The 15331-nt window shown below is 47.7% G+C and overlaps 1 protein-coding gene across 1 annotated transcript in view; it reads right to left on the bottom strand.

The window, feature by feature from the left end:
• Positions 1 to 15331, bottom strand: part of mylkb (myosin light chain kinase b) — an 81624-nt gene that overhangs the window by 7142 nt on the left and 59151 nt on the right. Inside the window, exons 12-13 of the mRNA XM_060074660.1 lie at positions 2471 to 2688; positions 1999 to 2122 (exon numbers count right to left, since the gene is read on the bottom strand). Of these exons, the coding sequence (XP_059930643.1) occupies positions 1999 to 2122; positions 2471 to 2688 (342 nt within the window). The remainder of the gene's footprint in view (positions 1 to 1998; positions 2123 to 2470; positions 2689 to 15331) is intronic.

Genomic DNA, 15331 nt, shown 5'->3' with positions numbered 1-15331 from the left:
TAAATGGCCGATCCAGATTCCTAGCTACGAAAGCTCCATTCCTTGATGCAGTGGGCCTCAGACTGCTAGCTAATTCACTGGTTTGATGCTGCTTTGATTACGGCCTTGGCTCATGGTATGGTGGTCTTACTAAGGCCCTAAAAGACAAACTGCAGGTTTCTCAGAATAGGTTAGTCAGGGTAGTGCTGGGGCTCACACCAAGGGATCATGTGGGTAAGCTCCAGTTCCAACAGCTGGGCTGGCTCCCCCTCGAGACTAGGGCAGTTCAGCTCCAGCTCAGGGTGGTCCATAATGTTTGCAATCACAAGTCACCGGCATACCTTAAAAATCACTTCATAGGGAGTAGGGATGCCAATGCTTACCACACCAGAGCTAGTAATGCAGACTTAATTCAAAACAAACATTGGTAAGTCTACTCTCAAATATAGTGGTGTGGTGAACTGGAATAAATTACCTTTGGATATTAGGAGCAGAGATACTGGCTCATGGTGAATTTAGATCCCTAGTGACACTAACATGCCTTCCTCAATGTGAGTCGTTTTATGTTGGTGTTTGTCTATGTATGCACTTTGCACTTTAATCAGACCCTCCAGGATATCGCGATGTTGCGATTTGCAACTTCAACGCAACATCAACCAATCACCGCAACTTGAGGGCGGTGTCGCAATTTTAACCAACCACCGCAACTTTCCCGCAAATTTGACCAATCAGTGGCGTCGTCTTGAACTGACGTTGACAAACTACCTTCCGCCTTACTTCCGTATTTACTACTTCAAGCGATTCAAGCTTTCATGCAGCATGTGCGCGTCCAACGCTTCACACTTGCCGAACAAAATAACTGCGAAAGATCGCGAAAAGGATTCGGCTTAGCTCAGGAGGTTGCTAGTTCAATCCCCAGCTACACCTAGCTGAGTTTGATGTGTCCCTGAGCAAGACACTTAACCCTAACTGCTCCAGACGAGCTGGCTTTCGCCTTGCATGGTTGACTCCGTCGTCAATGTGTGTATCAGTGGCGTAAATATCGACGGTGCAACCGGTACAGCTGCCCGGGGCCCAGTCGGCGTCAGGGGCCCATTGACGAAGGGAAAAAAATAATATCGCCCTGGGCGGCAAATGTGTCAGGGGCGCCCTCTGGTGGCTCCCTTAATTAATTAACAAAATTATATGAAACCCTCACCACAGTAAGCAGGACAACGCGACTACCCTGCCCGCTCTGAAGTCCTGTCGAGGGGCACAAAGTAAACATTTGCACCCGGGCATATCACAGGGGGGAAATTATTTTGCACAGCATGCAATATTGTGGTGGAACATAAGCGGAAATCTTCCATTGATAAGCATTTTTGCACCGCGAAACATAACTACAGAACTGCAGGCAGGACGTCAGACGACGAGGCAGATCACTATGACACAGGCTGCTGCATCCAAGTAAATTGCCAGCGCGGAAAGAATAAAGAATCAATTATTCATAGGACCATTTCTCTGTGTTTTTGTTCTTTTAATTAAGGTTTTTTTCAGTGATAACTTAATATTTAACATCATGAAATTGCAACTTTTATCGCAACTTTCACTTCCTCTCGCACTGTAATCAAAACAAAAACATTTAAAAACACCGCAACTTTCATCGCAACTTTTTGGAAAAGCTCATGCAACATCAGGCATTTAAGGCCGCAACAATCTTAAAAAAGGCCCGCGAAATCCTGGAGGGACTGAATTTAATTCAGAAAGTAAGGGTTAGGGAAGATTCTTTTGTATGTTTAGCCTCTCATAGTCTATTTTTTTATGATGTTTAATGTACATTTTTTGTTTCATGCGAATATATGTCCTGTCTGGTAACATCAGGGACTATGATGGAAATAAGTGCTTGCACTTTGTCATGTTTTTCTTCTATCCCTTGGATATGTCTTTATTCCAAATAAACCAAATCGAATAAAAAATCAGGGGTCAGGGTCAGGAGAGAGGTCAGGGATTAGGGTTAGAGGTCAGAGGTTAGGGTCTTACAGGATGTAGCAGATGACTCCTATGCTCCACATGTCTGTAGGGTAGCTGATGGCCTCATAATTTATGACCTCTGGGGCCACAAACTCTGGGGTCCCGAACAAAACCTTCAGGGTCCCTGCACTCTCTGGAGGAGGGGGGGGAGAGTAGTAGTACTGTCAACGCTGGCAACATCACGCCTGTACACTGTCATAGTAGTAGTATTAATACTCAATACTTTAATAGTATTACTACCGTACTGTGGATCAGTAATAGTACTATATACTGTATTATTATCAGTAAGGTTTGCTGTGGTAGTGATAGGATTACTTAATTATGTATTGCTAGCATTATACTGTTAGTGCACGACTAGCAGTCAGCCTAGTAGGTTTGAACCAGCCTTGCTGGAATGTTTCTTACTCTATTTATAACAAAGGGGTAATAGTTTATAACAAATGCTTTGTATTGAAGTAGCCATATATGAAGTCTGCATTACCCAGGCGTCGTGCCAGGCCGAAGTCGATGAGTTTAATCTTGCTGCCAGTCTTGTTGACACACATGATGTTCTCGGGTTTGAGGTCCAGGTGGACGATGCCCTGGCTGTGGATGTAGCTCACCCCATCGACGATCTGGAGCAGGTACTTAATCACTTCTCGCTCTGTCAGCTCAAAGTCCTCATCGATGATCCTCTCAAACAGCTCCCCGCCAGAGATCCTGTTCACACACAGTATACACTCATTATACATGTTACACACCTCATATACAACGTTATACACACGCCTTGTGCACAACGTTATACCATTATACACAACATTATACATATCGTACAAGCAGTATTCAGTGTCTACATACATCTCTAGCACCATGATGATCACGGAATGGTATGTGTTGTATAGTTAAAGCTATACTGTACGATGTGAGAGAGCTAGCATGATTTGAAATGAGCTTCTCTTCGGAGTTCCGTTTAACTCCTCCCCCACCCTTCAGGACTCCCTGCCCCAACCCCTCGACACAGAGCCGTGCACGAGCGCTAATGCTGCTTACGGCTTACTTCAACGGCAACCATTGCGTCACTTTTCAGGCCATTCAACTCCCTCAGCTGTCGCCATCGCTGAAAAGCGAATCCAATATTTATTCTCGTTTTTCCTCGAGCATTCTCCAACTTTTTTTTTGTTGCTGCCTTTTCATTTTCTGTCTTTCCTTTTCTTGCCTTTTTAAAAGGATGAACCGGGGCAAGTAACGGTGGCAGTGGTAACTTCTGTTTTTTTTCTTCCATCGTGTTAACGTTGTAGGCTCACTAGGTCTAGTCCACTGTCATGAACTACTATGATAACTTAGGGTTAAGAAATTAACCAAGGTTTTCTGATATATGAGTGAGGTATCTCACTATGGGACACGCCCCTCGCGCTGTCCCCCAGAAGCAATTTTACACTACGCCAGTCGTGACTGGCCAACAGACGTGACGTCTGCCTGCAGAGGAGGGGCTCCCTCCTACTACATAAGCCCCGTCGTCACGTCATCTCTTCAGTCTAGGCAAAACACCTCTTCCTCGCTCCGGGCAAGGAGGGTGGTCTGGTGAGATACCTCACTCATATATCAGAAAACCTTGGTTAATTTCTTAACCCTAAGTTTTCTTTCAATATTCATTCGGTATCTCACTATGGGATATAGTAACTCCCGTATTGCCAAAGAAGTACCAGTGCAAACCCATCAAACAGGCATGTTCACCGATCCAACGCTCAAGACTGTGTGAGACAGATTAGGCGCAGTAACATCCAACCTGTAGAATCTAGCGAAAGTGTGAGGCGTCGCCCAGCTGGCAGCCGCACATATCTCTTCCACTGAGACCCCCTGAAACAGTGCCCAGGATGCGGACATGCCGCGAGTCGAATGTGCGCGCAGGCCGATAGGGGGTTCCAAACCCACGCTACTATAAGCCATGGCTATAGCCCCCACGATCCAGTGTGATAAACGCTGCTTCGAGAGAGGCTTCCCCATATGTGACGTAGCACATGATACAAACAGCTGCTCCGATTTCCTGAATCCAGCCGTCCTATCAACATAGACGCGTAAAGCCCGCACCGGGCAGAGCGCATTCAGCCGCTCCTGCTCCTGGGAGGAGAAAGGGGGAGAATGGAAAGCCAACAGCTCAATAGGGCGGTATGACAACGCAGAGTCGAATACCTTGGGAACAAACGCAGGGTTCGGCTTTAATAGAACCTTTGAGTTCCCCCGCAAAAACTGCATACACGTCGGGCTAACCGACAGCGCATGGATGTCACTAGTGCGTTTAGCCGAGGCCAACGCGAGCAACAAAGCCGTCTTAAACGAGAGCGTCTTAAGCTCTACCTGTTGTAAGGGCTCAAACGGTGGGCGTGACAGTGCATCAAGCACCGTAGATAAATCCCAAGGAGCAGCCAAGCTCCGCAACACCGGCCGAAGACGGCGTGCACCTTTCATAAACCGGCAAACGATAGGGTGCTGACCTGCCGATTTGTCCCCAAAACCTATGTGACAAGCCGATATAGCGGCCAAGTACACTTTGACAGTGGAGAAAGCCCGGCCTTTATCCAGCAAATCCTGTAGAAATGTCAGAATAACAGGCACGGGACTCTGGAAAGCTATTTCCCCAGCTTTCGCGCACCAATCCTCGAACGCACGCCATTTCCCTTCATATGCGCTACGCGTGGAGGAAGCCCTGGCGCCCTGGATAGTCGTAATGACATTCAATGGGAGTCCAGCCGTCGTTAGGTTCATCCTTTCACGGGCCAGGCCCATAGAGCCATGCGCTCCGGATGAGGATGGAAGATTTCCCCCTGCGCTTGCGTCAGGAGGTCCCTTCGTAAAGGCAGAGGCCAAGGCTGGCCGCACAGCAACTGGACTATTTCCGCCAACCAATATTTCCCCGGCCAACGGGGGGCTATAAGGATCAGCGCATGACCCTTCTCTCGCACCCTGGCGAGAGTAGGAATGATCAGTTCTAATGGGGGGAAAGCGTACAGGAGGACGCGCGGCCACTCGTATGCCAAAGCATCCAGCCCCATTGGGGCGCTCCGACCGGTTAGGGAATAGAACAGAGGGCACTGAGTGTTCTCCTCTGATGCAAAGAGATCGACCTCTGCTCGACCGTATTTCTCCCATATCTGGTTCACGACCACGACGTGGAGTTTCCAGTCCTTGTAGCGAGGGTCGCCCCTGGACATTAAATCTGCTCCCCAGTTCCGCGCGCCCGGCACGTGTGTTGCTCTCAGCGACAACAGGTGGGCGTTGCCCCAAATGATCAGTCTGTGTGCCAACGTGTGCATTTGAGGGGAGCGCAGCCCCCCCTGACGGTTTATATACGCCACCACCGTGGTGTTGTCCGTCCTGACTAGAACATGTTGCCCTCTCAGAAAGGGAAGAAAATGTTTCAGCGCCAGTGACACCGCCTGAAGTTCCAGGCAGTTTATGTGAACAAACTGCATATGTGAGCTCCAAGTGCCATTTACTGATCTGCCCTCGTATACGGCTCCCCAGCCCGCCCGAGAGGCATCCGTTGAAAGGACCTTCCTCGCCAGGACAGTTCCCATGGTAACGCCTGTAGTCAGAAAGTACGCGCGTCCCCAAGGGCGCAGCGCCGAGACGCACGCCATGGAGATCAAAACCCGGCGATGGCCATGGCACGTCGGGTTCAGTCTGAGTGATGCAACCCATCGCTGAACCGGCCTCATATGGAGGCGGCCAAGTGGGACTACTACCAGCGCCGACGCCATCAGACCCAATAGTCTGAGGCACGTTCTGAACTTCAACATCGTCCCCCTGCGAAAAAGTGCCAGACAAGCCTGAAAGGCTTCCACTCTCTCCGCGGATAGACGTGCTTTGAACGTCACTGAATCGAGGCACAAGCCTATGAACGTTATGCTTTGAGTAGGGACCAAAACACTCTTTTTCACGTTTATTGTGAAACCCAGGGACACTAGGTGCGATATGAGCACGCTGGTCTGCGCCTGAGCCTCCTGGGGCGACTGTGTGGCTAGAAGCCAGTCGTCTATGTATGTTGCCAAACGCATTCCCTTCAACCTGAGGGGCGCGATGGCAGCCTCCGTGCATTTCACAAACACCCGTGGACTTAACGAAAGGCCGAACGGGAGAACCAAATACTCGTACGTTACGCCCTGGAAGGCGAACCTGAGATATTTCCTGTGAGGGGGATAAATGGCGATATGGAAATAAGCGTCCCTCAGATCTATGCTTGTGAACCAGCCTCCCGGGCGCACGAAGCGTATGAGAGCGGCGTGTGTCAGCATCCTGAAACTGTACTGTCTCATGTATCTGTTCAGAGCGCGTAAATCTAATATCGGCCGGAGGCCCCCTCCCTTCTTCGGGACTAGAAAGTACCTCGAGTAAAAACCGCTTTGGTTTTTCTCCGGTGGCACTACCCGAATTGCCCTTTTGTTTCTTAGAGAGGTGATTTCCTCCTGTAGAACCTGAGCTTTCTCTCCACGGGCCTGCGACTGCAGTATCCCGTTGAAACGGGGAGGAGTGGACGCAAATTGGAGCCTGTAGCCGGCGGTTACAGTTTTTATAACCCAATCCGACGCACCACATGCCCGCCACTGTTGAGCCCGGCCAGCCAGCGGTCCCAGCGTCGCTGGTTCCGCTGTCGTGCCGGCCCGAACGGGCGTGGTGGGTTGCGCACCGGAGCGCACGCCCACCAGGCACCGTCTTATTACGTTCTGTTCCTTTTTTATGTTTATCATTTTTTTCATTTTTTTTGTTTTCACAAGCAGCTGCGCCCTCGGCTCGGAGCCTGGATGCGCGCTGGCAAACATTTTTAATGAATAATGATTTGGGGAAGGGGGACACATGTGTGATGTTGGGCACTGGTGTGTGCTTGAACACATGCATGTGTCTGCGAGACACTGCTGCGGCTCCACCGAGCTCTCTGCAGGTCCGACCCTTCTCTCCTTCGCGTCGTGAACTGTGAAGGCTGTATGGCCTTCTGCACGCCTTTTGCAGGGCTTGGAACATGCCCTCTGTAACCCTTCTTGGAACCGGGTTTGGAACAGAACACCTAGGGGGGACGGCGACGGCGTCTGGCCGGGCCTGCCGCACCCCCCTGGTCGCAGCGCCTCAGGTAGCGCGCCGTTTCTTCCCGGCCCCCTGAGTAGCCGAAGGGGCTGCACGGCCACCTGGCGCCACCCCGGGCGCGGGTGGCTTCCTCGCCCACGCGCCACTGTGCTCCGGCGGCTTGTTCTGGCCCCGGCCGGCCCCGTGGGTTGGGTGGGGCTGACGCTTCTGGCCGCGGTAAGCCGGCGGAGGAGCGCGGGGCTGGGTGAACACCTGGCCGGGTGCGTTGGCGGGGAAAGGCGCTCTTCTGGGAAGACACAGTCGCAGCGCCTCACCCTCCCTCTTTTTTTCCTCCCAGCGTTTCAGCATGACATCATACGCCGGGCCAAACAGGCCTTTCGGGTCCACGGGCACGTCTAGGAGTTGGGTTTTCTCCCTCAGAGAGAGACTGGAGAGGTTCAGCCACCTCGCCCTCTCCTGAGCGACCATCAGCGCCATGGCCCTTCCGGACGCCTGGACAGCGCTCCTGTGAAGGCGCAGGCACAGGTCCGTCACCACGCACAGTTCATCCCAAAGGGCTGGGGTGGGTGACGAGGACATGTCGAGCTCCAGCTCAGCCTGGTAGGCCAGCAGCAGCAGCGACGACGCGTTGAGCGCCTTCACCGTCGTCGCCATCGCCTTGTAGCCCTTCTCGGTCATTGATGACTGGAAGGAGTCGGCTCTGGACGGCAGTGTAGGGCTCGCTGAAGTCATGGCGGACTTCTGCGTGGGGTGGAGGTGCGACGCCAGCAGTGGTTCAACCGGAGGAAGATGGGAGAACCCCTTTTCCTCCATACCGGCCCAATCCAAACCCGATCCACCCTGGACGGGGATCTTGGCTGAGAGAGGCTTGCCCCAAGACCGGGTCGCTTCCTCCAGGCACTCGGGAAAGGCCGGAAGTAGCAGACTGGTTGAAGCCTTCGCCTTCGGGAGTCGCTTGCCCTCGTACCGAGATGTGGCGGTCTCCACCGGGGCCTCCGGCCACTCGATGTTTAGCCGCGCAGCCGCCCTCTTGCAGGCCTCGTGTAGGTCCATGCTCACGGCCGGGTTCGGGGAGGGGGTGCACGCACCGCCCACCACCATAGGCGACGCGGTGCGCGGGGAAAAGGAATCATCATCCTCGTCCTCATCAGAGCCGAGGCTAATGGATTCCCCCCCCGACTCGGAGTGATCGCCCTCGGCTTCGTCGGGCCCTTCCAGCAGGTTAGCCTCGAAAGCGTCGGGCTGAATCAACTCCAGCGGCTGGGAGGCGTCGGTGAGGTCCACCTCCGATCCCCAGCTGGTTCCCAGTGGGGCGGAGAGCCCCTGGGAACCTCCCGCTAGCTCCGGTAGTGGAGGGTCGGTTACCCCCATTACCGGATCATCTGTGCTGAGCTTCGCCTGCTTAGTCAGCCGGCGTTTGCGGGTTTTATTTGAAAACCGTGCGCAATGCTCGCAGGTAGGCGGGAATGCAAGGGCAGCCTTGGCATGTTCCAGCCCAAGGCAGCGAATGCAGGCGGTGTGGCTATCCGCTCCCGACATTTTGTTCCCGCACGCGCAGAACTTTGTCGGAGGCTTCCCCGAGCCCTCGGTTAGGGTAGGTTCAACCTCTGACTGCATGTTCTCGCCTTCCGTTTATGCCGGCTGCTGTTTGGTGACAGGTCAGCCTGGACACGGGTGTAGCTAGTGTAGATGCTAGCAGCTAGTATGGATACTAGCAGAGGCTACTGTTTGGTGACAGACTAGCTTACTTCTTCAATCTCACAGAGGTCAGAGGTAGCGATAGGCTAGCGTTCGGTGACCGAGGGGTTAGCTCGCTCAGTGAACAGTGTGCTAGTCCGTCTACGACTTCTGTCTGCGAGGTGCTTCTAGGAGCGAGAAGAGGTTAAAGACTGAAGAGATGACGTGACGACGGGGCTTATGTAGTAGGAGGGAGCCCCTCCTCTGCAGGCAGACGTCACGTCTGTTGGCCAGTCACGACTGGCGTAGTGTAAAATTGCTTCTGGGGGACAGCGCGAGGGGCGTGTCCCATAGTGAGATACCGAATGAATATTGAAAGAAAACAACGCTTTCTTTGCCCTCCGTGAACGCGCTCAGGCCGGCTCAGGCTCGTACACAGAGGGGAGAGAACGCGCAGGCTTGTGATTGGTTCTTTAGATTCGGGTACAATGTCTCAGATTGGTAAGCATTTTAACAGGTTTATAGCAGATACAGAATTCGTTTTTTTAGGGGTCCAAGCCAACAGGTTGTTTGCGCTTCTTTTTCATTGCCCATAAGTTATTTATTGCTGTCAGGATGTATAAACCAATTTCAACAACATATTAAAAAGTGCATATCACTGAAAATCGTACAATATGCCTTTAACAATTATTCGCCGAAGGCGAAGTGAATAGGTAGGGGGCTATTCCCCAATATTCACGGAGCCTGAGCTCAATAATTGTTATAGTATATACTACAAATGAAAAAAAATAGACAAGATAAAGGTTTTTGCCCGGATATTTTTGTTTTTATTAGTGGTTTATTTGTTTTTATTAGCGTGACGAGACGACCGATACTCGATTCTGATTGGCTGCAGGGTGTACATTAACCCCTGATATATGGACACCTGCTAAGTAGTTCCAGTCAAATTGTCTGTTCAGCCTTCAAAACGAGAGCTGGTAAATTGTAAAAAATGCATTAAACTGTAATCAGAAAACGCGGTAATATGCTATACACAGTATAGTATCTGTGGTATAAAGGCTGGGACGATTTTCAAATTATAAATATGTACATTTTACACTTTATGTTGAAAGTATAGACCGTCGCGATTCTGATTAAGACAAATGACTGTGATTAGTCTTCAAAACGAGAGCTAGTAAATTGTGAAAAATTTATTAAACTGTAATCAGACAACGCGGTTATATGCGATATAGACCCTAGAGTATCTAAAGGCTGGGATGAATTTCGAATTATAAATATGTACAATGGATAACATTAGCTCTCTGGCTCATAGCTGAGCGGACTAGAATATCTCCCGTTGCAAAGTTGTATCTAAGGTCTGTCCTATTTACTGGAGGAGTCAACAACGTTTCCGTTGCATAAGAACCTTACGGGAGGGTTATAATTGTTCCAGGTATTAGTCAAACCCTGAGGCGTTACCAGGGAAACTAAACTATGGCTTGTGAAAACTTTATATTTGGATTGTAAAACGCATGAAAATATAAATTAATGGTCTTAATTTCTTTTTCTTTGGCAAGTGACCATGGTATAAGCGGGATAATGCCCTTCGAGGTATCTATTATCAGGAATTAATGGACGAAGCAGAGTCAGGCATTATCCCTTACTTATTCTAATTTGCTTAAGAATGCTTGATTCTGATTGGCTGGGAGGAGGGCATTAACCTGGCAAGTTGTCTGCTTACTTGATATCCGTTCACTTGCATGGGCCTTCTCAACTTCTGGCAGTCAATTCTTTTTTGATAATTGACCGTGGCTAAGCATAATTGACCACTATCAAGGAAATTGGATTTTTTGCCTCTGATTCACGTCTTTCGGATCTATGGAAGTATATCTGTCTCATCAGATTTTGAAAATAAAAGCCATTGAATTTTAAGCATTGAATATTTATGCATTGAAATAACGGATCTGATTTTTTTTGCCTCTGAATTGAACTCTTTAAATTTTCTAACTTTTTTTTATAATGTTCACAAATGCAAAATCTAATATTCAAAGTAAAAACTACTATTTCCACCCAGAATAAAGAAAGATGTCGGCCGTATGCTTCTGTGCAAGCGTCACTACTCTCTGCCAGTGACGTCGGGTCAAGCTCCACGCTGATTTGTTCCATTAGTAGATGGAACAAGGAGGTGTCCGATAGGCGGAGATGATCAGCGGGAGTGGCCGCCAGCGAAGATGTGCATCGTGGTGCATGGTGGGAGTTGTTGTCTTCAATCCACAAGCGCCAAAAAGTCACTTGCTGCCTTTTCTCGGTCAAGACGGCCCCAAATTAGAATTTTATTTTATTATTCGACTACATATAGGACCGAACTTCAATACATATTCATGCTCCTTTAAGCAGGATAGTTTTGGGGCCCTGCAGTTGATAGAGTAGTTTTGCCACAGAGAACAAGCAACTGTATGCATTCATAACCCTTACGTTTTTTATCCGTACCTTTTGAAACATGATAAGCCGCAATTATTTTACTACCTATTAAGTATACTTAGTGAAACAGTCAAAGTAAAGCTTACACACTGCATAATTGTCAAGCTTTACATACATAATATTGATTCTCAAAATGAAGAGGTCTAAACTCTCTCGTGCGCAGGGATGAAAACGCAAAAACTAAGAAAAGAAAGCCCAGTATAGAGATAAGTGACCTCAGCCATTATAGTGTCAAATTAAATAGTATTGTGCATCATCTAATATTGCTGCCACTCGGGCAGCTACCACCAGTGTTGGGAGTAACGCATTACAAAAGTAATGCATTACTGTAATGCATTACTTTTTGCTGTAATGCGGTAATGTAAGGCATTACAAAAAAAAAGAAGGTAATATTTCATCTAAAAAAAATCGTACTCTCTTACTGCTAGAGGAGAAGATCACGGCAGCAGCGGAGACCAGTGTAGTCTTTTCGGTCGGTTCTCCGTATCAACAGTAGGGCTAGAACAGAGCGAGAAGACGACAACCGCCTTTCCATTTCCGGTCAAGGAGCAATGAGTCATCAATGGATCGAAATCAATGGATTTACAAAATGGCAAATAAATCACGACAGAAACTGTATTTCGCTACGATACTTGATTTGGAACGTCAACGAACACCACTAACAACTCGGTGAGTTGCACATTTCTGAAAACAAACGTTTATGGTTGTTTTAAGGACAGTTTTGTGAATACCCATAGCCAGCCATTGTGAAGCAGGCAGGGGCGATTCGAAATGAGCCAAATACCCGAGACAGGACCAACAGTCAAAATGTCGGTGTCAACCACTCTATTTCATCCTAGATAAACCAGAAAGGTAAGCTCAAGGTAGGCTCAATGTTTTTTTTTTTTCTTTTTACAATCTACCGTAGTAGGCTCTAGCTCTATTGATTTCAACAATATGAATACCTAAAGTTAAAGTATTGATATTATAAAATGTCTTGCACCATGAGCCATAACTGCGACCACTATATTGTACTTTTGTTAGCCTTAAGCCTAGCTTAGTCATTATGCCATACCATATCACCTCCTGCTGTGTAATGAGCTGCATTGAACACAAGAAGATCTATTGAGAACACCAAATCCAGATTTCCTTTTATTTTGGTGAAAGTAATGCAAAAGCAATGTAAAAGTAGTGTAATGCCTTACAATTCCAAGACAATAATATTGTAATGTAACTAATTACTTTGAAAAGACAGTAACAAGTAATAAATAATGCATTACTCTTTTGAAGTAACTTGCCCAACACTGGCTAACACTAGCTAGTGCCTGTTAACCTACTTTGCTAGCTCGCTACATATTACTAGCTAACATAACTTCACTGATAACCCTACATGAATGTGAATGTAAAATGACAAGTGTTTTTTTAATTGGCCAGGCCCAGTTTCCCGATAACGACGGATCCTTGATCGTACGATCATTCTCACGATGGATCGTTCGAACCATCGTTAATTTCTTTGGAGCGTTTCCCGAAACTCCTCTGAACATTAACGCACATTCGCTGCACTCACGACGTTCATAGGATTGTACCTGTCCACTGACATGGTGCTGAAACGGGCTATGATGCAGGGGAAGACCCAGGAATGTCGTACGAAAAGAGTAGCCTACGAAAAGAATAGATTGCAATAATATGAATACTAAAGATATTAAAACACAATTGATTAGGCCTAGGCCGACATATACATCAGTCCTAATCCTGAACGCACTGTGCATACATTTATTCACGGCATTTCCCCCCCTGAAATAATTCCACATTACAAAAATCCAAAACAGCTTGTGTGACAATTACATTTATCATTTATCAAATACATATTGGTGGTGGTTAGTGAGGTCCCCCCTTCACTTTAGGCGTCTTTGAGTGTTATTAATTATTATTATTCTTCATGTTTAACCTCTGTTTTCCTTTTATTCCTAGTCTGTTTTACATAGTTTTGAATGATGACTATATGCTCTGTAAGGTGACCTTGGGTGTCTTGAAAGGCGCCTCTAAATTAAATGTATTATTATTATTATTATTAATGTGCAGATTATTTAAACATATATTTTGCGCAGCAAGAGAGCCGACTTTTTCTGATTCCGCATAAGGTTGCATTGATTGTCTCTCTAGTATAGAATATTTGTAGACAATAAAAATGCAACGTTCCATTCATACATTATCATTCAAACGCGGCTATTGCTGACCCGATTAGGAGAGCTTGGTCTAGATCCTGCCCATAATGTTGGGCAGGATGAAGTAGGCTATATGCAGGGTTTGAGTTATGATTCCATCTCTGTGGGGGTCTCTTAAAGTTGTTGACGGTGGGGGGAGACCGTACCGGCCGTGCGCTGAATTTTGACGGGGGGGGGATATAGGACGTAAATATGGGCTATTATGACACGGCTCTTCTCAATGCCGCGGAACGCTCCTGTTCACTTGCATGGGCCCTTCACAACAAGGCCAGCTTCTTCGTTTGCTAAGCGACTTCAACGTCTTTGGCTAACTATTTCTCTGCTGATCAACACTACGTATGGTAAGTTGGTAACAAATAAATTGTAAAAAAAACACCTTGTGAACTTATTTTTTCGTTCGGCAAGTAGCCGCTCATTATCGAAAATAAGCCCCTTTAGGTCGAAGCACCTCCGTTTCGCGTCGGTGTCCGGTTCGCCCTGTCTGGGCTTATTTTCCCGATAATGACTGGCGTTCTATTATCCCACTTAACGTCAATATAACTCTGCATGTGGAAGGGAAAATAGCTTTATTTGTAATCACAGACCCCCACAGATATTTGAGTTTGCTGCTTTCATGGGAGCCAGACCTCTCTCAATGGGAGCTCAGCTCACACTGGCTCCCACCGAACCCGAATCCTGGCTATAGGTCTTTCTACACTGCCAAGCTGGTTCAGTCGCAGCTTGGCACGCCCGGCGATTTCACCTTCTTATCTCGTTTCCTGTGTAAAACCGAGGGGGTCAAATCCCCCGTTTGTCACAGCGCGGGGTTTCTTGGTTCACAGGGGAAGGCGGGGCTGTGCACAGAGTCTTTTACCTCTTTAGAATAATTTGTATTATTGCATACTTCCGAGTGTTTTCATTTTTTTCGTTACCAACGATGCTTTCGGGAAACGGTGTGAAAACTGTACGATGCTCGTACGACGCACTTCACGATCCACTTAGGCTAACGAGGCTTTCGGGAAACCGGGCCCAGATGCACTCAGGCAATACTTTCAGAGCCCAGCCCCTGCAGGAGAAATGACATCTGGGGCAGTATTCACAAAGCATTTTATCTTACCGCTAGGAGTGCTCCTAACTCGCGCTAAAACATTTTACGTAGGAGTTTTTTCTTAAAAGTTATTCACAAAGCCGCTGAGACCTACTCTTACTAAGGATAAATCACAAAGAGCGAACTAAGAGTGATGCGCCGTTGCTATGGATTACGTCAATTCTCGTGCACGAGTTTAGAAGCGGTCAGTTCGGTGATTGGTTGTTCAGACGAGCCCACTGAATCACCGAAAAACAAGGAAATAGCCTAGGCTAGAAATGAATTCCTATTAAGTAGTTATAGTGCAGTTAGCAGAATACACGCATGATGACAATTTTATGCAGACCACGATAATGACGTTGTAGCCTGCACGTTCAAGAGAGAGAGAAAGCAAACAATAAAAATACGTAAAATTTAAAAGAAAATAAATGTTATGAAGTGTTGACTGATTTGTGCCAAGGTGTTTGCCTAAAATGTGTTCAAAGTGATCCCTAAATGCCACTCCACTCGGTTCCACACGGCCAAATTCATTGTCATGTTGATCACCATCATCATCATCATCGTCTGGCTGTGGAATGTTCCTCCGCTTGCAGAGGTTGTGTAGAATGGCACATACAGTGAATACTGTGCTTGCCCTCTCTGGGGTGAGGCGTATTTCGCCGTGGAGGACATGAAACCGACGTTTCATCTGCCCAATTCCTCTCTCCACAACATTTCGTGTATGTTTGTGTGCTCTAGCATATATGGAAGAAATCAGTAAACAATAATAAATATGGATTCAACAAATAAAAGGCGTCAAAGAGCCAATACGATGTGTTTTACACATAGGGCTAAGCCTAATCTGCGTAATCACTTACATGTTATACTTTAACTGTGCTCC

Source organism: Gadus macrocephalus, chromosome 16, assembly GCF_031168955.1.
Source record: "Gadus macrocephalus chromosome 16, ASM3116895v1".
NCBI classification, from domain to species: domain Eukaryota; kingdom Metazoa; phylum Chordata; class Actinopteri; order Gadiformes; family Gadidae; genus Gadus; species Gadus macrocephalus.
The sequence above is the reverse complement of the archived record's forward strand: the minus strand, read 5'-3'. Positions and strand labels throughout refer to the sequence as shown.